Source organism: Ochotona princeps, chromosome 17, assembly GCF_030435755.1.
Source record: "Ochotona princeps isolate mOchPri1 chromosome 17, mOchPri1.hap1, whole genome shotgun sequence".
Classification (NCBI taxonomy): domain Eukaryota; kingdom Metazoa; phylum Chordata; class Mammalia; order Lagomorpha; family Ochotonidae; genus Ochotona; species Ochotona princeps.
The window spans coordinates 9144121-9167760 of record NC_080848.1 but is presented as its reverse complement, the minus strand read 5'-3'; the positions used below and the strand labels follow the sequence as shown (position 1 = coordinate 9167760).

The 23640-nt window shown below is 44.3% G+C and overlaps 1 protein-coding gene across 3 annotated transcripts in view; it reads left to right on the top strand.

Annotated features, from left to right (window-relative positions):
- The window catches only part of CEP112 (centrosomal protein 112), a 378610-nt gene extending 361256 nt beyond the window's left edge, over positions 1–17354 (top strand). For all 3 annotated transcript variants that reach the window (XM_058675350.1, XM_058675351.1, XM_036496219.2), the window contains 3 exons: positions 13666–13767; positions 16180–16244; positions 17193–17354. In XM_058675350.1, the coding sequence (XP_058531333.1) occupies positions 13666–13767; positions 16180–16244; positions 17193–17196 (171 nt within the window). In that variant the 3' untranslated portion in view covers positions 17197–17354. The remainder of the gene's footprint in view (positions 1–13665; positions 13768–16179; positions 16245–17192) is intronic.
- The last annotated feature ends 6286 nt before the right edge of the window (positions 17355–23640 follow it).

The window sequence follows — 23640 nt, the reverse complement described above, 5'->3', positions numbered from 1 at the left end:
TGGAAAGGAAGGAAAAAACAAACCCTGTGGAATTCTGTCTGCATAAAGAGAGACGTGCGTTCTGTTTTCATTTATAAATGAGGTAGCTGAGATTGTCACCAAATATGTTTCTACCTTGTAGGCCAATAAACATGAAGAACAACATTCATCATAATTTCAACACATAATGGTTTGGACATTTTTTCCCTAATTTTAAATAGTGGATTTTTCTCTGTCATTGAAGTAAAGAAGAAAGCTGTCCCCGTGAGGATCCCACAGCCCTCAACCACCAGTGAGCGTTGAGGGCTTTTTCCTTTGTCTTTTGCCTCTCTACTATGAATTCTTTGCAGACATCATTAGACTATGTTTCTAGATCTCAGTACATTTTTAATATTAAAGAAGTGCCTTCAACTGAAAGAACAAAATCTTCCTGCTCTCTGTTTGACCTTTGTTGGTTTGAAGTGCTTTAAAAGGGATCTGGGCAGCAGTTTCATAAAGAATGCACCACGACATTCCTGAAAGAACACACTGGTGAAAGTAATAATGAAAAAAAGATTAGAAGACTAAGCCTCTTGCTCAATCTAGCATAACTTTTGCTATCCTCGTACAGTTTCACAAGATTGTGATGGTTTAAAATCTGAAATAATGCGCTTATCTTTGGAACAGATAACTTTCATGTAACTGTTTTTAAACAGAATTTCTCATACTGCATGTGGCAGAGTGGACCTAGACAAGTTAATCTTCCTGACTGGTTTGTCTGGCTTGTAAATACACAGACCCTAACCTCTTCTAAAAGTTTGGAAGTGAAATCCCAACTGGTCGCCCACTCCGTCTGACCTTCAGCAGGTGCGGAGATTCGTGTTCCACTTTAGGTCCACTCCAGCCGACCTAGGAAGCTGATAAATGAAACTGCCTCTATATTGGCAAAAGCAATCCGTAAAATGTTTTTCAGTCTCCAAAGACAACAACTTCATCGTATTTATTTGTTGAGTAGAGCTGATCTCCAGTGAAACACAGAGCCTGCCCTCAGGGAACCCACGGTCCAACAGGAGAAAGCAGCATGTAAATCAGTATTATAATATTATGCCATAATGAAATGAATCCAGGAGTCTGGGGTAAGAGAAACCTAGATCCCATTCACAGCTCAGGTAATAGTTTTCTATGTGATTATGGGTGAGACAGGAACTCCTCCAGACCCATTTTAGTCTTACGTAAATATCTTTTTTTTTTTTAAAGATTTATTCATTTTATTACAGCCAGATATACAGAGAGGATGAGAGACAGAGAGGAAGATCTTCCATCCGATGTTTCACTCCCCAAGTGAGCCGCAACGGGCCGGTGCGCGCCGATCCGAAGCCGGGAACCAGGAACCTCTTCCAGGTCTCCCACGTGGGTGCAGTGTCCCAATGCATTGGGCCGTCCTCAACTGCTTGCCCAGGCCACAAGCAGGGAGCTGGATGGGAAGTGGAGCTGCCGGGATTAGAACCTGCGCCCATATGGGATCCCGGGGCTTTCAAGGCGAGGACTATAGCCGCTAGGCCACGCCACCGGGCCCTTACGTAAATATCTTTAAAAGTATTATTTAGGATTTATTAAGTGAAGATCATTACAAATGAATTTAATTATCTAATTATTAAATGAAGATTAAGTGAAATATAATGTATGCAAAAGGGTGGAAAGTAGTACCTAATACCTAGAACACACGCAGAAAATGTCCATCATCGTCATCATAGTGATGGTAACTGCCAGGGGCATAAAAAGATGCGGGCAGTTGAGGAAAGGCATCCTGTACAATTTGCTATGTGGTCCATCAGGTAATTCTCAGCTGTAAGAGGCAAGAAGAGCATAAAAAGAGTGTAGAACAGTATAGGCCTGAGTCTCAAGACAGCGTGGGAGGAAATGAGCACAGGATTGCCAGAAAGCTGGACTAAGATCATGTGAGAAGGTTCTAGATGATCCAAACAAAGACAGAGATCACCAAAGCACTTCCCTGTGGGCCCGTGAGGGGGCAGGATGCTCAGATCTGCATGTCAGAGAAATGCCCATCATGGGTGAGTCAGCAGAAGGAGACAGCTGTCGTGACACCACAGGAGGTTACACTGCACCTCCGGACAGTCTCATCCCACATGAGAGCATCAGCTGCAGTCTCAGCTGCTTCTCTCCCTACCCAGCTTCTGTTAATGCATCCTTGGAGGCAGCAGCTAATAGCTCAGGAGCTTAGGGCCCTGTCACCCAAGTGGGACACTGAGTTCTTGGCCTGGCCCAATGCTGGCTTTTGCAGGCATTTGGGGAGTGAACCACCAGGAAGATATTCTCATTCTCTCTCTCTCTCATTCTCTCTCTCTCTCTCTCTTTCTCTCTCTCTCTGTCTCATCTCTCTCTTTCAATCTCATTCTCAATGCTTGTCTCGATTTCTCTATCTCTGCCTTCCAAGTAAATGAAAAATAAATAAATCTTTTTTTAAAAGAAAATAGTAATCTTCTGAATAATAAGAAAAAAACTAGCAGCAGGGTATTGTAACAAAAGTCAGAATACATTAGTCTCCAATCAGAAGTTCCAAGTTTTTCTAGTATCTTCTGGAAAAAACAAAAAGAAATAAAAAGCAGATGCACTGGCATGATGTTCAAACCCATTAGGTTTCCCACCGCCATCAGCCCCACCACCTCCATGCACACACAAGCAATGGACAGCCCCTTGTATGCCATGCCACACACTTGCCTGGCCCCTGCTTTTCCTTCAGTCAGCCATTTCTTGTCGTCCCCTTTGCTCTGGCGTGCTCCTACTCATTCAGCATCCAAATCTCTGCACCCCTGTAAAGACTTCCACTATCCCACGTAGGCGTTCCTGATTTCCACCGTTCCCTTCCTTGGCCTTTTATCCATCAATTATGTGTTTGTGTAGCTTCTTTTTATATATCCTTTAAAAACACGTAAGCTTTGTTCTTTTATGAAGTTTCAATGAAGTCTGTTGATGACATTTTGCTCCCTGACTATTGACTCAATGGAAATTCCTTTTCTCTGGTGTGCAGAGGTGAATAACTCATGAATTGAGTCAGTGACTGTTTACAATAGTGTGTTGAACATTTCTGTGATGAGCTTGTGGGGGTCTCTGTTCCTGGTAGTGGGGAGGTGAGGGGACTCATGCACAAAGTCCTCATTAGTGTTAATTGGAGCTGACTGAGTCAGTCCTGGGCACACCAGTGGGACAGTGACTGCCTTTGTGCGCCTGCTTTGTGTTCTGTATGGAACACCGTATCTGGCAGGACATGCCTTCTCAAACACAAGGAGATAATTGGCACTTTGAGGGAGAGGTTTAACTTATTTATAATTGTCAAGAGGTTAAATATGCAGAAAAGAAAAGCAGTCAAGCTTGCCTCCTTTGAAGCATGCCCTCAAACCAGGTCAAACATCTCTGACCAGATCCGGCATCTTGAATGTGGTTTCACAGAAGGTTAGATGTCACCATTTTTATTGTGGATTTTGCTTTAAAATAGGACATCTGTTTATCAACAAGCTCATTTCTTCTTAAACTTTCTTTGTTTGTAGCCCTGCTGCTCTCTACATCTCATGTTTAGCGTGCTATCTAGATTGTTCTATTTCCTGTGTGCCAGTGACGTTCCATGCAAGTGACAGAAACGGCCTGATCTTCTAACTTGCTTTCCTCAGCCCCTGAGGCATCCAACACCAACATGCTCCTCCTGAGACCAAATGCCGAGCACCTCTTTGGCTCCTCCTAGTCTTCTCACACCTCCTTCTCCCAAAACCTTAACATGGAAGTTTGTTGTAGATAAGTTGCACCTGTTGGGAAATCACCGTCCTCTCCCTCCCACTCAGAGAGCTCTTCCACTGCTCAGGTTTCAGTGGCTTCCTTAGGCTACCTTTCTTAGCAATCCCATCCTGGCCTTCCTTGGGAGCTCTACGCCTGGCAACCAGCATCTTCTGGCACCTCATACTAAACAAACTCACGCCAAAGCCACGTCTTCCGTCCAACCTACACCCAGCTGGACTGTCTCTACCCATCAGCCTGTTACTATGGTGATCATACCTTCTGCGAGGCACATGACTGCACAAAAGGTTTTTTACCTCTCAGGTCTGTCCTATAAGCCATCAGATTGTCACCTTCTTTCATATGACCTTCCCATAATCCTCTCCCTAGACCGGGAGCTCTCCTAGATCAGTTGCGCCACAGCCCCCGGCTGCCCCCTCCATCCTGACCCCTTCACGGTATCTCCAGATAAATGCTCTCTCCTCCTCCAGGAGCAAGGCAGCACGGCACCAGCTCAGATGTCAGCCTTTGCTCCCATTTCTCTCCCTGAGCCCACTCCCTCAGCCATGAAATGAATATGATAACATCTCTCTCCCACATTTCATGGAAGGATTATGTAGGATCTTCACAGTAGATGAAAGACGATATGAGAGTACTTGAAAAAGTTTGTGGGAGAACGAAAATGAATCTATTTTGGTGCAAACAAAAACTGGAACCCATGCAGAGATTTCTCATAATAAATGTTTCCCACATATTATAGAAAGACCTTTTTATTGTCCCCCACCAAAAAAATCTTGCCTCAAAGTAAACTCATACTTTTTAGGTCCATGAACTATTTGGGGTGCCCTTGACTATCAGCTGCCAGATGCATCTCTGGCGTAGAGCAGGTGCACACAGATATGGGGTTTTCTGTTCTTTTCATTCTCTCTACTGAATTAAATCTGAACTTCTTAGCATGAGTTTTACTGCCTTCCATACTTATTTAACCATGACTTAATTTTCTTTAGTAGTCATTTATCCATTAAAAGAATAGTTATTGAGTATTTACTCTATGTCAAATGCTGTCACCTTAGTTTAGTATGCAGAGAATAAGTATCAAAAGGACTCCAAAACCCCCATCTTGCTGCACAGCAACCTTACTCCCTAAGTCTTAGGTCTCTCAGTAACCAAATCACTTTTTTAAATCTCAAGAGTTTTCCCATCCCCGTTGGCCAGGCTTTGGTCCTCCACTGGTGGAAATGAACTTCTCAGGGAAAGGTTGGACCAGTCACACTCCTTCTGAGAGGAAGACCCAGCACCATCACCAGACGTGCCAGTCACCCTGTTCCTCCCTGAAGTTTGGTTTTCTCCAAACCCTTTCCAAAAGGTGCCTTGTAAAATAGAGAAGGTGCCCCTTCTATCTGATACAAACTTCGCCTTCCTGTTCTCTACCACTCAGCTCCTCAGACGTCCCATAAATCTCACAGAATTGTTGTACTGCTTGTCTTCCTTTAAGACCTATATCAGCTCTTCTTTGAAAGGTGATGGGGGGTGTTCATAGAGTATTTCAACCTAAGGAATATATATATAATAGTTATAAGGAATTATATATTATTAGGAAGGAAAACATTAGAAATTAGAGCAGAAAATACAAACCTAGCCAGAAGGAAGCTGGCATTTAATTTGAGAAGAAAGAGGCATGAATCATGTAATATCAGCACCCTACAGAAAGTCTGATAGTGAGTGAAACGGGAAGAGTACAGAAAAGGAAACAGAGCATGGATGAAACAAACTCCCCTGCTTCGGGGTGAATCTCTGAGATCCCTTTTGATCTCAGCAGCCCTGTAGGCCTTGGTGTTGTCTCCGACTTTCTCAGCTTTGAAGCTGGCCTACTTATTAATAGCCACTGTGCTGATTAAGAACTGCAATGCCATGATGACAGAATGTGCTCTTTGGGGGAGGCTTCTGTGGGTCATTTTCCCTAGACATGCTGAAGGTCCTGTCATTTGGAGATAAAGACTGACTTCACACCAACTGTTGTGTGCTCGGAGGCTGTCACTCACTCATTCATCAGAGACATGTACTGAGCTGCTGCCATACGCCAGGCACTGCGCCCATACTGAGGCTGGATCCATCCGTAAAACCAATACAGCCCCTGCCTTGTGGCTTTCATGGCTAGGGCAGGGGTCAGCCTAGTTTCTGTAAAAGGCCAGGCAGCAAAGGTCTTGGGGATTCTGAGCTTTAAGATATCTCACAGAACTACTTGAATTCAGCATTATTAGGGGTAAGTAGCCATAGATAGTTATGTAAACCAGTGAGCATAACTGTGTTCCCATATAACTTTATTTAGAGACACATGTGGGTTGGATTTGGTCTGTTAGCCATAGTCTAATGGATGACATCCCTGTGAATACAAGATCTTGTGTATTCCACGTTGCTTCATTTCAGACAGGTTTGATTGCAAGCGATGGAAAATCCAACCAGAACTAGGGCGGGGGGTGGGGAGGAAGCTACAGGCAGGGCTGTGACTTCAGGTGCCATTTGAGAAAAGGGCCCAGGCTCACTTGCAGTCTCCATTTTTCAACACTTCTTCCTCTGCTCTCATCCAGGTAGTCGCTCTGATGAAGCAAGATGGCAGGCCCAATTCCAGAGTGGCCTCTCCTAGAATGAGAGAACATCTATGCCCTTTGGCTCTCACTCCCTGGCCTTCAGTTGTGTAGCCAGGCCCCAAACAATCATGGCACCAAGGATTAGGATGCGATTGTCACATACCCCTCTTGAGACCGTACAAGAGCTGGAGAGTAGAAGAGTGGTAGATTCCAGTTACTAGGAGACAGGTCAGTGAATGCCTGCAGCAGCTAGAGGCTGGACCCGGCCAATGCCAGAAACCAGGAACTCCATTTGTTTGTCTCATATGGGTGGCAAAAACCCAATGACTTGAGCTTCCACTGGCTACCTCCAAGGATCTGCACTAGCAGGAAGCTGGGATGGAGAGCAGAACTGTGACGAATCCAGGCTGTCTGCTCTGGTGTGGAGTGTTCTAAGTCATGCCACATGCCTGCCTCTCCTCCTTTTATTACAGGGATACTGCTCCCCCAGTGGGGTCTCCACTCCCATACATCTCCCAAAGATTCCAACTCCAAATGCCATTACTTTGGAGATTCAGGCTTTAACATACAAATCTGGGGTAATGGACACAAACATCCAGTTTAGAGCAGTGTATATATAGATTTTCCCAGATTCTTGCCAGTAACTCTGGCCCACAGGTGAGGAACCACTGCTCCATATCAAAAGACCTAATTTAAGGATCTCACCTTGAAACTCTCCATCATGCCTGGATTTCTACCAATGAAAACTACATGACACGGTTACAGGAAATTAACCGATACTCCTATTCATCATGGGTTAGTCTATTTAGAACTGCTTTTTCTATCAGGTACTTTACCTGAATGCCGTAAAACAGGCCACCTTGGACTGCTGAGTGTTTGGGATGGGATGGGAGAAGATGAAGGGAAAACAAGAGGTGACTTTGGAGTATCATACGTATGTTGAAGAAGGGTAGACATGAAGGGCTCTATGGCAGGCAATCCACGCTAAGGAAATATCAAGAAGACAGCGGGCCTCTGAAGAGTAGTGAAGGGCAGGCGAGAGGCAGATGGGAGCCGGGCCCAGGAAGGAAGGTTCCCAGGGAAACATCAAGTGTAACAGGGCCAGGGCATGCTAGGCGCTAGAGCTCCCTTTGCGTGTGTGCAACGACAAAAGGCCATGTGAGGACAAAGCAGCAAGGTGACCCACACTGAGAATGTGAGCACGTGGCCCTGGTCTTGGCCTTCCAGCCCTGCAGCGCTGTGAGGAACACACCTGTGTTGCTTTAGCCCCATCTATGGTGCTGTAACAGTCCCAAGCGAAGACCCCCCACAACCATTGCTAAGAACCCAAAAAGCAGTAGGTGCCTCAAACAGGTGCACAGTAGGCTGCTTCTAACTACAAAATATACATTGTTTTAAAATTGATTTTTAGTTCATGGAAGCTTCCTGTCACTATATACTTTCTCAGTCAGCAGCAAACAGACAAAAGTTTAAATGGAGTCCTCAAATGAATCATAAGTATAAGCAATAATTTGCTGTAAAGATTTATGGTGCTGCCGCAAGTAATTAGAAATGTTTTTTTAAAAGTATAATGATAACAGATTGGCTAAAATTAAAAAAAGATCTGATGATAAAGGATTGGCTAAATAAAGTGTACATAATTCACAAAATATATACACAATAATACAACACTCAAGGTGCCCTCTACTTACTCTTCAAAAACAAATTCACTGTTGGGTACATTGGCTCTTGCAATAAAGTGAACTGTGTTTGAGGCACTATTTCTAGGTTTGTTGTAAAAAGTTGCATCATGGGCCCCGAGCAGTGGCCTAGTGGTTGGAGGCCTCGCCTTGCAAGTGCCAAGATCCCGTGTGGGTGCTGGTTCATGTCCCGACACCCTCTGCTTCCTGTCTAGCTCCTTGCTTGTGGCCTGGGCGTGGCAGGTGAGGATGGCCCAGGGCCTTTGGGACCCTGCGTTCACATGGGAGACCCAGCAGGGAGGGTCTCCTGGATCCTGGCTTCAGATTGGCTAGGCTCCGGCCGTTGCAGCCGCGTAGGGGATGAATCAGCAAATGGAAGATCTTTCTCTCCTCTGTATGTCTGACTTTCCAATAAAAAATAAATCTTAAAAAAAAAACTGCATCCTACCATCTTACTTTTTGTTGTAATATCCAACAGGAGGTTGACATATCTAACATAGTTTGTACATGTTAGTGTGGCTGACATAATTTTCTTGTAATTAAAAACATTAAAAAAATCTCTTCATTCTCCTTTCTGTATGTTTTTATGAAATTAGGGATTTGGGGGTTCACTTTGTCTTTATCTCTAGAGACACTCTTGATTCAAGGCAACTCCACATTCTGTACTCTTTGGAGTCTCTGATGTATGCAAATGAGAATTTGCCTGATGACACAAGACACAAGTTTTGCTTGATGGTAGCAGTAAGCCAGCTAGGGATGCTCTCCGTCCTCACTGTCCACTTGAAAACTGAAAGGAAACGTTGCCAGGGCTGTGTCTGCTGGGCAGTCTGTTGCCATGGAGCCGAACACAGCTGCCTGTCACCCCAGGGCTACCATGTTATAAACACCCCATTTTGAACTCCCAGGGGTCTGATTACAGACATGCCATTGTTTGTCATGATGTCCCGGGTTTCCCAGTTTGACTTTGCTAAAGGAAAGAAGAGAAATGAACATCCAGAGAGAAGGCCCTAGGTTGCAGAGAGAGCAGCTCTGGTCCCCCGGGTGTCTGAGGTGGAGGAGTCGGGAGAAGCAGGTCATTAGGTAGAGTGCATTGGGGGTGGCGGGAGTGGTGAGGATTGGGTGGAAACGAGCCACCACAGTCCAGGAAAATCCTCTGCAGAGGCTCCTAGCCTCTGAATCCATTTGGGTTGATAGACATCACTGCTATAATGACAGTAGATGATAATGAAATTTAATATCCAAATCCAATAATAAAACATCTTTGTATGTAAGCATTTTGATCTCCTTTAATCAAAGCAGTGGCATGTCCATGAAATCCTTCACTCAGATGAATTCAACTTCCTCTGGCTTCTGGGTCTGTTGTGTGCCAGATTGTTCTGTGGCCAGCGTTGGGAGATGGGGCAGCAGTGTGAGCAGGAGAAAGGCAACATGCTTGGCAGGTAACAGGGCACAGGAGCATGTCAGGAAAGCTGTGTCTCATTCCCAGATGCAGCCAGGGCTAGAGAGGGACAGGAGAGACAGCAGCAAATGTCAAGTGTGCGTCCCTCCTACCCTTTGGTCTTTTCCCCATGTGCCAAATACAGATGTATTTTTTACTGTTTGAACTTGAATGTGTGAGTTTATTTGAGACATTTGTGGACTTTTCATTTTTTGGTCAGTATGTGCATCATATTCTTATAGGTTGTTTTAGATAAGTCATGAACAAATCCTTAGTGGGGAGAACCTTTTAACTAAAGGGAAAGTTTGGGGATTTCTCTGGAACCAGTTTTTGTTAAGGCAGTTTAGCCCAAGCCTACTTTCCTGTCATTCAGGACTTTGAGGTCACGGGGTGGGGGCAGGTCGGGAGACCTGGATTGAGTCCTATGCATCTCTTTCCTGGCTCCGGCCTCGAGTGGGCCGTTGCAGACATGTAGAGAGTGAATCGGTAGACAAAAGACCTTGGCTCTTTTCTCTCTTTCTCTGCTAAAACCATCAATGGCCAGACGAATTCTGCAAAGGACAGTAGTTGAGCAACGCACACCCGTCCCTCCACCCCACTGTGCTGGAGCCAGATGTGTGTGAATGAAGAGTGCTCTCACAGCTGTGTGTTCCTGTGACAGCTGTTTCCTTTAGGTGAGGAAGAACATTTTTAAGCATTTGAGGATGATTTTCTTCTATAGAACACAGTAGGGAGGAAGATAAGCTTGAAAAGTCATACGACCTTGGCTCAAACCGAAGCCTACCTCTCTGCGCTCACCTCATTTTGGTCTTCAGAAGATTAAATGCATATAAATGACTTAGAATTCTCTGGAATAGAAGGTACTCAGGAAATGCTTACTACTGGTAGTAACAGTATTTACCTCATGAAGAGAATAAAAAATAGACTAGTTCAAGCTTTCCATGACTTTATTAAAGTAATGGGGATCTGCTTGATAGAACCACATTTTTTTCATTTCAGATTTGGGCTTAAGAAATTAGGGTAGTAATATTTTCCTGACTGAAAGCCTCACTCAAAAGTGAGATCATTTCAGATTTTCCAAGGACTTTTTTTTTAAGTTTGCCTGAATTCACTGAGATCATAAAAAAAAACAAAGAATAAAAGAGTAGACAGGAACTGGAAATGCCTGGGCCCTCAGTGCGCGCTGGAAAACAGAGCCTACTGCATTGGAGAGTACAGGGCGGGATCGTGAGGATGTGAGGACAAACATGGCCACACAGGGCTTTCTGTGTGCAGGGCCTGGCCTCCCGGAAGTGGGAGACCAGCAGGTGTACAAAGGGAGACTGGGCAAAAGAGGCAAGAGAAACCAGGGGCCTAAGTGTTTGACTGTGACCTCCAAAATACTTGGAACCTGATGGAGATGAACCTCTAGAGAAAACAAAGTCATAGATTTGTTCCAGGGACATTGAAGACAACAAAATGAAAGCATAGCTGTGGCCTGACCCCAGCTCCTTCTCCCTCTCAACACTCAGGAAATAGCTGGTTCTAGTCAAGAATGAAGTATAATTTTTTTTTTTTTTTAAGAAAAAGGAGCTAGCAGAAGATCTTTGCTAAATTAAAGGAGGGAGAAAGAATGTAATCAGAAAACAAAGAGCATATATCAAATGGAAAATTATCTAAGAAATGGAGAAATTCAAATAACAGTTCTTTGTAACAGTTTTTCATAGTGTCAAAGCATTTACAAAATATATCAATATGTTTTTCTTTCAAGGAAAGTGGTAGGAAGGATGGAGGAGGAGGAGGAGAAAATATGTGTTCTAAAATAATAATTCAGGGCCTGGCATGGTAGCCTAGTAGCTCAAAGTCCTTGCCTTGAATGCACCAGGATCTCTCATATGGACACTGGTTCGTGTCCTGGCTGCTCTACTTCCCATCCTGCTTGTGGTCTGGGAAAGCAGTCAAGGATGGCCCCAAAGCCTTGGGACCCTTCATTTGTGTGGGAGACCTGGAAGAGGCTCCTGACTCCTGGCTTCGGATCAGCTCAGCTCTGGCCATTTCAGCCTCGTGGAGAGTGAACCAGCAATGGAAGCTCTTTCTCTCTGTTTCTCCTCTTCTATGTAAAATCTGACTTTCCAATAGAAATAAATAAATCTTTTTTGAAAATTATAATTCAACAGAGAGATGAAAAATTCTCAAAGCTAAGGGGAAGAGTGGTAGACAAAAATCAGAAGGTTAAAACCATATTAGAGAAAATAAAGAGTGTAACTGAAAAATTCCGAGGAATTGTGACATGCCTGAGAAAATCATATTAAATGAAAATAGGAAGTACATATAAAATAAGAAAACAAAAGTCCTAATAGGGAAAATTGTAATTGTGGGGTATTGTCAAGAACCAGCACACATCAAATCCATCTTTCTAACTTAGTGTGTGTGTGTGTATTCATAAACTAACAGGGGAATATTTTTTCCAATAGTTGTATTTAAAGGTAGAAATGTGGTGTGCACAGTGTCTCATGAAATTTCATATGGAATAATTAATACCAAACATTTCCCATCAAAGTTATCAATATGAGAGAAAATAAAATCATACAGGCATTCCCAGCAGAGAAATAAAGTCATATTCAGCCTTACCAAAGACTTCCTTATAGTAATATGTAATGCCAGAAAATATAATTTCTCAAATTCTGAGAGGAAGAAAATAGAATTGAAGCATTTTTGTACTCAGCCAAGTTGTCTTTCATATAGAGAGAGAACAATTTTTTTTTTCAGATTTATTGGAAAGGCAGATTTACAGAGATAAAGAGAACAAAATCTTCTGTCCAATGATTCGCTCCCCAAATGGCTGCAGCTACAGGAGTTAACCATTCCAAAGCCAGGAACCATTAGCCCCTTCCAGCTCTCCCACATGGGTGCAGGATCCCAAGGCTTTGGGCCATTCTCTGTTGCTTTCCCAGGCCACAGCAGGGAGCTGGACAGAAGTGAGGCATCACATGGGATCCTGACGCTTGAAGGTAGAGGATTGGCCTGTCGAGCCACAGCACCAGCCTCTGAACTGACATACTTAATAGACAAGAATGCAAGAAATAGGCAAAAGCATAGAAATCCTTTTTACATGACCACAAGCTCAAAATTTCAGAGTTGGGCGTGGATGTTGTGGTGATAAATTATGTGGTACACTCCTGTTCCTATTTCATATTCAGTTAAATCACATATAGCATGTGCAGCATGAAGTAATTATTTTTGGTTGATTAATTTGAGAGGTAGAGAGAGGGACAGAGCTGTTGTCTTCTGGGTCACTCCCCAAATCCCTGCACCAGCCAGGATTTAAGCTAGGTCAAAGTTAGATGCCTGGAATTCAGGTCTCCTGTATGGGTGGTAGACACCCAAATACTTGAGCTATCACCTGCTGTCCTCCAGGGTACACATTAGTACAATACTGGAATCAGGAATGGAATTGACCCTTACGTCCAGGTACTCTGATACGGATTCAGGCATCCCAAGAAGCATCTTAACCATTGCATCAAATGCCTAGTCCCAAAGTAATTATTGCAGGAGACAGAGAAACGTAAATATATAGCCAGAGAAAGACGCCGGCGTGTGCACTGATTGACATCACGTGGATGCACGTCCTCGCCCTATTCAGTCATTTTCTTCCAAAGGCTTCTCTTCCACCACCCTCCCTGACCTCTTTAGCTTTGAGAAGTGACAGGCACGAGCCACCAGCCTTTCCTTGAGCAGCCCAGGGGCCATCAGCCCGTTGATCACTGATTGTGACCTAGAAGCAGAGTCCAGCCCAGGGACCAGGGAAGTTGTCTGTGACCAAGGCTCTCCATCTGTCAACATGAAGAGCTAGTTTGAGGGGCAGGCGGAATGTTTTAACCAAACCAGAAGCCTGCTCTGAGTGGCTCTCCTGTCACGATTTGAAGCCTCTGGTGTCCCCAACCCGAGCAGGGGAAGGTGGCAGGGCTGGTGAATGGACAGGACCCTGGATGACAAGTTGCTGCCAGTTGCATGAACAAGGACATTAAAGACATGAAGTGTAGTTACAGGGGCTGTGGTGCCACAGTCCCAAGGTCAGGCTGCATGACCTCTCGTTTCTGCAGCTCATTTCTCTATCTCCTCTTTCCTGTCTTGTTTCTGACCAGATGTACAAACTGATCTGTGTGATGAACAGGTTCCTTAAATTCAGAACAGTCAATTCGGTGGTGAAAAAACGATCTTTTATTTTTCATTTTAGATAACTTACATCCGACAAGAATATGAAACAAAATTCAAAGGGTTGATGCCAGCATCCCTAAGACAAGAACTTGAAGATACCATTTCCTCCCTAAAATCACAGGTAATTGCTAGAATCAGGACATTTTCCAGGGATTTAAGAGAAGTGCATCTTGTAAAAAGAAAAGTTCAAATAAATTTCGTTCTGGATTGATATCCTAAGTCAGTGTGATACCGTAGTAGAATGTACTCTTCAAGATTGGTTTTGGTTCTTATCTTGTTTTATCTGTTTCTTACAAATTCAGAAACTCAATGAGATGTTTTGAAAACACCCTTAAAGTTGACAGGTTTAGGGATGGTGACTTTTATTCGCTTACAGTCCACTTTACAGTCCAACTTCACCCTTCACTCTGGCCCTGGGTCCACAGTGCCAAAGCAGCTTTTTTAAAAAGAGCTGTTTATTTATTTGAAAGGCAGAACTAAGAAGAGCTAGGACATAAAAATAAGTCATAGAGGATAAAGGGTTAAGTAATGTTTGTTTGCAAGGGAAAGTTCTGCAGGAGGTGCAGTTTGCCCATTAACTTTGGGGCCCAGCTCTGTGGGAGCTGACACCCTCCTAGGAGTTTTTGTTTTTATTTGGGATGGGGGGTGGGTGGAGCAGGGTGGAAAGCAGAGGAGAAAGCCTATACCCACCTGCAGCACTTCTGTTATCATTCATCTCATTTCGCTGTAATAAAAGCTACTGCAGCCTCCTCCAACTGGATGTTGATCCCAAAAGAGAGTGCTACCAGCTGTATGAGGGCCCCAGAGCTGGCAGCTGTGTGGAGCAGTCCCAGGCCAGAGAGGGCGCAAATTGAGTTCGAAGGCACAGGTGCTTGTGTTTTGTGAAAATTGTTGGGATTCCAGTTGCAGAGCAGGGTGGGGGGAGGGAAGTGTGGAATCAGTGCAAGCCTGCATCTGTCAAAGTTATCAATTTTCCCAAGGGTCTTTTGAGCCATTGGACAAAAGTAAGACCTGGATGATATTAGCAATCGGTGAAACCCAGGGAACCGCTTTGATAGGGTAACCATTTAGAAAGACGGTGCTTTGCTGTCTGTTCAGCACATTTTCTGGGCTGCCAGCTCTTCTCTCTTGTATAACTGTGTTTCAGAACCAACAGTCATCATGGTTTCGGTACGGACCAAGAAGGCGAGAGTAAACAATTCCAGACAGATCAATTGCCAGACTCTCAGTCACATTCAGCCATTCCTAGAAGTTAACGCCAACCCATTTTTATTTGACCGTGCAAAGTACTTTCGAACGTATGCCTGATACAGTTCTCTTTAGTAGTGTAAGAACTAACGCTGCGCAACAATCAAATGCATTCATCTAGGTTCCAATTTAAGGAAATAAGCTAAGCATCCCAGTTTCCTCTATGTGCCCTCTAGCCTCGCTCCCCCAGGAATACAGGTAAAATCAGGACATAGGTATGAGCTATGAGCTCTGTTATTCATTTCACGCCATCCTCCTAGCCTTGAGAAGTAATTATCATTAACCCCATTTCACAGATGAGGCATCAAGAGCTGAAATAGCTTTCCTGGAGCCAAAGAGGCCAAGCCAGGGATTGAACCAAGCTGGCCTTTTTCTAGGCAAATCACAGGCTCCTTCCACTAAAACATATTGTGTCTGCAACCTCAGGGAATCCCCAGGATGGACCCAGGTTTCCAGGGAGCAGTCAGCTTCTTTCCGCTCAGTCATTCATTCAGTAAACAGCCAGGGAATGCTTGCTGTGTGACCAGGCCTGTAAAACAAACCAGGGCTGCTGAGGTTTACAAAAATGTCATTCCTGTCCCAAAAAGAGCCCTTCAGATGTACAGGAGAGAGAACCACCCAAATGAGCCCACAGTGGTGTGAGAAGGGCCAGCCACAGAGCACAGGAATACAAAAGAGGGACTCACTGCAGTGGCTTAGAGTAGAAAGTGTGAGATTTGGGGGGAACTGGAAGAATTTAGACTGGTGACTTTGAACCAGGATGAAAATGCTGGTGAAAGTCATGACACAGGAGAGTACTTCAAAACATACATGGAAGAGTAGAACTAAAAGTTTATGTGCAAACAACACCACCTTGAAATCCATGCATATAAAGGGACTATTCACAGCAAATACTGTCTAAGAAACAGCATGAATTTCAATTTTTGTGCCACATTAAATTTATTTTTAAAATTCTATTCTTCCAAAAAAGATTTTTTTTGAAGGATCCATGTGTAAGGCAGGCATGATGGGAAGGGAGTGAGGCGAGATGATGCCCCTGAATTAGCATGGCCACTGCAAAATGACTCTGAAATAGGGAGCTGGAACCAGGTTCTGTAGTCCCTGCTGGATTTTCAGGAGGGATGGGATGTGACCAGCTATGAAGAACATGGCACTGCTATTCAACAGAGCCTCTGAGAGCTCTTTAGGAAATCATGTGGATTTAAACAAAATCCAACCGCGGTATCTGTGCCACCCTGACTTGTAAGCCACCTGCACCTGTCCTCACGTAAGGTGTCTTTTCCAGGTTAACTTTCTGCAGAAGAGAGCATCCATCCTCCAAGAAGAGCTGACAACATACCAAGGCAGAAGGTACGGCAGCACAGTGCTCTCCCTTGCATTCCTAATGTTTGCACCTAGGAGTCTCCGGGGTTGACATCCAAATCTTTCTTTAAGATTTATTTTTCCTGGAAAGTCAGATATACAGAGGGGAGGACAGAGACAGAGAAGAAGATCTTCCATCTACTGATTCACTTCCCAAGTGCCCACAACAACCAGAGCAAGCCTAAGCCAGGAGCTTCTTCTGGGTCTCCCACGCGGGTGCAGGGTCCCAAGGCTTTGGGCTGTCCTCCACTGCTTTCCCAGGCCACAAGCAGGGAGCTGGATGGGAAGTGGAGCCGCCAGGACATGAACCGGTGCACCAAGGCTTGGCCAGAACCATCAAGACAAGATGCAAGCGCATGAAGGCGCTGGCAAGCTTAGGCCTCACCAGGGTAATCCCAGCGGAACATGGGCCAGAGGCCCTGACGCCTGACTAAGGATGCCCTGTCTGTCTTGAAGACACCAAGATGACTTGGGGTCTTGCTATGATAGCTCACATCTTCAAAGTGCCCTCCTCCCGGGGCGTTTGGTTCTGTGGCCAGAAGAGATCAACTGCTCAGTGATGTGGCAGTGCCCCCGGGGTGCTTTGCTCGGGGGATGCACAGGACCATTTTAGTCAAAGGTTCCCTGTGACATCACTGACATGGATTGTGCTCACCTGCTCCAGTTCAATCACACTTCCTTGTAGTTCACTGAAGGACTGAGTCACTTCTTTGGCATAACATGAAAAGGAAAGAGTTTGTGAATCATTCACTTCTCAAACGATTCTGTTTGCTTGGTATAGATAAGATTTAATCCATTATAGGCATAGCTAATGAAATTTTGACAGCAAATATCTTTTTAACCCTTCTCTAGCTTTTTCATAATGGGAATGCATTTGAGAGCAGACAACTATGTGAAACCTAGGGTAACACCCTAACTGGGGTCCCTGCTTTCCAGGTAACTACACAAGAGAATGTGCCGGATGGAGTTATGCGGGCGGCACTGTGGACTCCTGCCAGCAGGTTTGAAGATTTGGATATTGTAAACTGTGAGATCAGTGGCATTTTTTAATACGGAATGTAATTAAGGTCATAAAAACATACATCATTCACACATTAATGGGTTGGTTTTATTTGTGTCTACCTAAATTAATTTTTAAACATTCCTTTATTTGATTTCCATACTTGTGTACGTTCAAGTGTATGCTGAGAAGTTGAAGTGCTTTCTCGTGTTATACCTTAGTGATACTTTGGCATAGAGTCTTACCAGTTGCATATGGTCAGAATCACATTTGTAGTATCAGATCCAAAATTTTAACCTTGTTTACTTACATTGTTCTTATGTTCATGTTCATATATCATTAAAATATTATTTTGTATTTTTTAGTTTTATTTCTACTTTTTATCACATCTCATTTACTAAAGTTGTGGTGATATATACTCGGTTCTTTTCCCTAGCAAATCCTGGAAATGTCCGATGTATTCTCGGGGAAAATAGTAATGTCAAATTCAGTGCATGTAATTGGTGCTTGGAATGCCGTCAGTGGCTCACTGCCTGCCCGGGCATGTACTGTTCTCTTGGCTTCCAATCTGATCAGGATGCTTCCGCAGCAGCCCTGGTGGAGCTATTTGGTGTAGTAGGTGCTATTTGGTGGAGTAGGTTACCTTCTCGAGTTCTCTTGTTATGGTGGTGTTTTAACAAAAGTATCTGTCAACGAGTTTTAAGGAAGCCTAAAACTGGAGTGTCGTGGTATAAGGTCACAGACATGCTTTAACTGACCCCACTGTCAAGTGGCCACCTTGTCGCTGGGGTGGATGGCGTTGCTGCTGTGGAGGAATATCTGGGTCTGGGTTCCTCTTCCCCACCGAATACCCATGGGCAGGTCTTTATTGGTGGGTCAGCCCTGTTGTGCCTGCGGAATTTCGGGCTGCAGGGAGTGGATGCTTTGGCTTCTTTGGATGATATTGTGGTATGTGCCATAGGCCTCTAAAACTCTGGTCCGTGGGCAGGCCTCTAATCAGCTGGTTTACTGTAAGAGGAAAGTTGGTTTATACTTTCTCAAGATCTTTTTCTCTTTCCCACGCCCATGGCTGTTGTTTGCTGCACGAGGATTAATTGCATTTTTCTGTATCGTAACTGAGACCTGGAGATAAGGAAGTAGCAGGTTGGACAGCCATTTCCCAGTGCCAGGGTGAGGATCAGCTCAACTAAGCGGGGGCAGCCACCGCTGGGAGGAGGCATGGCTTTCATGTCCCAAATGGTGTCATGGGGCCACTGTGCCTCTGGAAACCCTCAGCTCACCATGACACCCCCTCCAGGAGCAAGTCTCCTTTGAAAGATAAGACTTTTCCTGCATATGCAGTGCATTGCAGCACTACTTCCCAGAGTATTCTGTAAAAAACAGAACTGTAGCAGATGCTATTAAAACTAACCAACAAATGAGGACAGTTGGTACTTAGAGATGCTTTAGTACTTGGAAGGAAAAGATTACAGCTCCATGATTAATGTGAAGTACTTTTGTATAGATCATGAAAAACAGGTTAAAGCTCGGCAGATTTCATTAGTAAGGTTATTAGTAGCTGAGAGTGCGCACATGTCGCAAATGGTATTGTATGCTGGAATTGGAACGCCCACTCAAGTATTTGTTCTCCATGAGTAAACAGCAGTAGGTGTTTTGGAAAGTTGCCTGCTATCCTTCTTCCGCTTACTTCAAGGGTTATGAAATTACAACCACTGGTGAACCTTTGAGCAGCCCAGATCCTGTTCCCCATCTGAAGCGTGCCATGTATGACTGGGAGTAAGTGCGATGAAACTTTCGTTCAGTTCCATTGGATGTGGTGGGAACGTGTGGCTGACAGTTGGGTTTTTGTGCACATTCTCTGGATAAAGGAAGAGAAAGGAGAATTGCTTTTGGTGTGTTACAAATTCCTAACTGAACTGAGCCCTGAGTGTATAAATGGCTACCGAGAGAGAAAGCAAGGGCTCAGGAAATAAATTATAAACACTGTGCCTTATTATAAAATCATCTAAGATTCCATATTTCCTTTTATCTTGTGAAAGATCAATTGTTCACCACAAGTAGCTCGTTTAGTTACACCTTCAGTTATTATGAGCTGCTGAACCTGAGCAGTCCTCCTATGTCAGCATGCAACTGTCAACAGGTAGTGGCTGGGAAAGCATCCGGAAGTCGCCAGACAGGACAGCTGTGGGATCGCAGTGCTCCTGAAGTGAGTTTGACAGAGTCAAGGAAGAGGAGGAGGGTTACTGCTGGGTCATCCTCCCTTGCCCTCACTGATTTCAGTCCGTTGTTTCTGCATCACCAGCATTGAGCGCTTCCGGGGGTCTGGGCTCTGTATTTGCAACCTCTTCAATTAACCGTGAACTCCACCGAAGGCAACCATCAAGGGGCAAAATGGAAGCAAAAGAAAGATGGAGACAAAGGGAAGAAAGAACAGATGGATCTGTGTCATAGATGATACAAAAGATCTGGCTGTGGCTCGCAGGAGATGGTTCAGAGTCCAACCTTACCCTCTAATGTCCCGTATGAACAGTGATTTCTTCAGGAACGGGCATGTGCTTACTGTGGTGAGCAACCTCGTGAAAGAAATCTGCTGAGAAAGTGCAGGAGGAAGAAACTGTGAGCCTGAATTAACAATTAACAGCTCTCTCTTATTGAAGCACATCACCGCTCATAAAAGGCAGTGGTGTTCTAGCTTTCTTTCTAAGAGTAAAAAGGAAAGGTAAAACATCAAAAATGTTGGGAGAAAAGTTTCAGAACACAAGGTCATTTTAATTCATAGTTTCCTTAAAAGAACTGTTTCTTCTGAGCTTTCATATTTTGTTCAGAAAGGTCGTCTCTTTTAAGCCTTGTCATTAAAGACAGTTTGCTCTTTAAAGTGAATTATCAAAGGGTATAGAAATTGCAAGTTACTGAAACTAAAATGCATGATCAATTTTAAGTCTGCTAACTAAAGCTTACTTAAAATTGGATGTGCTTTTGTCCTGGCAGCCTCTTTGATAAAACCAGAAAAAGATACATGGTTGGTCAATTCAAAGTAGGGAAAAGAGATAATTAGATGAAGCTTTTTTTCAACTATTGAAGTGGTTCTTAGCTTTCGAGACTTGATTAGGAAGCTGGGACATGGGCCATACTGGTGTTTGAAAAGTAAAAATTGGAATACCCCAGATTTTGACCTGGTTGGTATCAACATTGTTTTAAAAATGGAATTAAACTTCACATTATACTTTACTCCATATCTGGAGGAAGAGAAATGGAAGTTGATGCATAGACTGAGGGAACATTAAACTCTAGATCCCTCATAATATCTAGTTCATTTGAAATTTAGGTCCTCAACAAGATTTCCGTAGCGCGACTGTTTTTAAACCAAAGACCCAAAATGTTGCTGTGGCATCTGCTATTTGGGGGATGCTTAGGCTTTAGGCTAATAAATATTCTTACATCTTCCGTAAGAGTCTAACCACTTTAGAGAGGTCTCATGGAGAATGGCTGGTTGGACAAAGGACTTCATCACAGAGAGGGGCACCTGCTGAGAAACCTATAGATTCAATTAGCTAAAACTATGGTTACCTGAATGGGGAATCATCTTGGACCTCTCCCTTTAGTTTAGCCAAGACAGGAAATGAGCTTGTAGGTGAGTCTACCAATTAGTTTTGTTGGCTTAGGCAATTCTCTTTCCCCTGTCTCCATCTCCTTTTTCTAATATGTGATGTGAAGAGCTGAAGCTAAACCTACTTTTCCCAAACTGTGCCACTTCAGTCCCGTCTTTGAGCATTTCTCTAACTTGCCCTATCAAGCCCTGCTCCTGCGTTGCTTCAAAAGACGAGGGGACTTCACAAAGCTCATGGGAAATGTAATTTAAAAATAAGCTTATTTTGGTGCACACATTTTTTGAACTCCATGCATACAAGTATTCAGGTGGCCTATTTAGGAAATGTGGCATGCTCTTCTCTATGTTCTCAGTTACATCACTCACTCAAGCATTCATTTAATGAACAATACTGATTGTCAGTTGCCTGTTAATAGTACCTTTACTACTCTAAAAGTTAATGGCTTAAACAGTAATTATAAAGCAATAACTTATGATTGTGTCTCTTGGTGCCAAGGGTTGACTGGGCTTAGCAAGCTGTTCAGACTTGGGTGACTTGCAGGTTCAGTCAGGTGTTGGCTACAATGCCAGTCATGGCAGACAAATGCCCAGCACACAAGGATCTACTCCCTGATGTGCAACTAACTGATGCTGCCTGTTAGGTGGAACATGGGTCCCCAAGAGCAACCCTGGCAATACAGCAGACATGGAAAGCATGAACTCCATAAGGCTCAGGCCCTGAGAGCTGGCACAGTTGCCACCCTGGTATTCTGTCGGTCAGAGCCCACCCAGAGTCAAGGGTAGACCCAGCACCATCAAAGCATCCAAGGCCTTCTTTACTCTGCCTTACCCCCTGGGAAAGAGACCTGCTTAACTCCCTTTAATCTGCAGCTTCCTGAAATGATGTGATCCATGAAGCAGTTTTTAACTTTTTCTATGGCTCACATCTTTTATTATAGAGCAGTATGAAATGCTGATTAAAGAAGCCCAAACCTACATGCGTTCTGTTAAATTCCTTCCTGTTCCAAAGCTCTGTTCGTTCTTACTGTGTTTCTTTTTTTTTTTTTAAAGATTTATTCATTTTATTACAGCCAGATATACACAGAGGAGGAGAGACAGAGAGGAAGACCTTCCATCCAATGATTCACTCCCCAAGTGAGCCGCAACGGGCCGATCCGATGCCGGGAACCTGGAACCTCTTCCAGGTCTCCCACGCGGGTGCAGGGTCCCAATGCATTGGGCCATCCTCAACTGCTTTCCCAGGCCACAAGCAGGGAGCTGGATGGGAAGTGGAGCTGCCGGGATTAGAACCTGCGCCCATATAGGATCCCGGGGCGTTCAAGGCGAGGACTTTAGCCGCTAGGCCACGCCGCCGGGCCCCTTATTATGTTTCTACAATCACAGGTTAGACTGGGAACTCAGAAACACTTTTTGGATGGCCTGACTTGGGAATATTTGGGTTTAATATGACTCTTCCCAGAGATGGGAGCAACCATAGTGGATTTTTTTTTCCAGCTCTTCTGTGTGTAGGGCTTGGTATGCACTGTTTATTGTAATTATCTTACCAAATGTATGATTATAAAGGTCCACCAAAACCCATACCCAGGGCTTGGGATGGTTTTTCCCTCTTTCGTAGAACTACCAGGCACATGGAAGGATGTGGACTTGATGAGCCCGGGAGGGGAAATTTCCTGAACCACAGAACACTTATAAACTACCCAGCTAAGTAGAGCATAATCATCTAGATAAACAAATGAATCAGCCTCCTAATTGCCTTCTCCCATTGCAGAAAGTTCTCTCTGTTTAGGCCACTCAGTCCATCTCCCTGTCTTAACTCTTCCTCTCCCCTGGAGGCTGGGTCAAGATGAAGCAATGCAAATATGTAAAAGAAGCCAAGTGTGAAGGGTCTGGCCACCTGCCTCCTCCCAGCCACCTCCCAGAAGCATCACTGCACGCCGAGCCCTCCTGGTGCTCCCACATGTGTTTTGGAAACACAGAAATGAGGGGTTTGACTAGACGTTAGCTTTCTAGTTAGCAAGCAGAGCCTTTCGAGTTTGGAGATTGTGAAGGAAAAAAGACACCATTTCCTTAGGAGGTAAGAGAGGATTTCCAAAAGTCTGTGGAAAGTGGAATTTAAAGATAAGTTTACATGCATGCAAAAAAAAAAAAATTTGAGAAGCTGCATCATTTTTTTCCTAATGCACACTTTCCACGAACTTCCTGAAGACTTCTTGTGGTTTCCTAGCAGGTTGGTGGCTTCTCAGGCTTCTGAGATTCTTACACTTCTTAAACATCTTGACATCCACTAAAGCTTTCTCAGATCTGCAGTTTTGGCCCTTGGAGGTGTGAGAAACCATCACTGCCCTGACACCAACTGAAGTATGTGAAAGCGGGGGTCCGGCTCCCATTCTGCTGCAGCTGCAGGAACATAGCCTGGGTGGAAGCCTTCTCAGAAGCCATCATTTGGCCCATGGCACACCATTGTGTTTGTAATAAAAATATTTACCCAAGCCAGCCACAGCAGCCAACGCGTGCAGCCCGGCCGGAACTGCCTTATGTGTCTCCACCGACTCCCTTTGAGTTAAGGATCTGGCAGCAGTTTCCCGCCTAGAGTGAGGCTTCTTGCAGTGCTAGGGAACCTGCGCCTGTCTGAGTTCCCACTTGTGTTATCTGATCTTCTTCACTATTTTTTATTTATGCATCTGAGCATGTGAAGTGGGAAGGCTGATGGAATGTAAACTGGGTGGACTAAGTGTTTTCTTTTAAAATCCACTCTTATCTTATTTGGATTGTGTGTG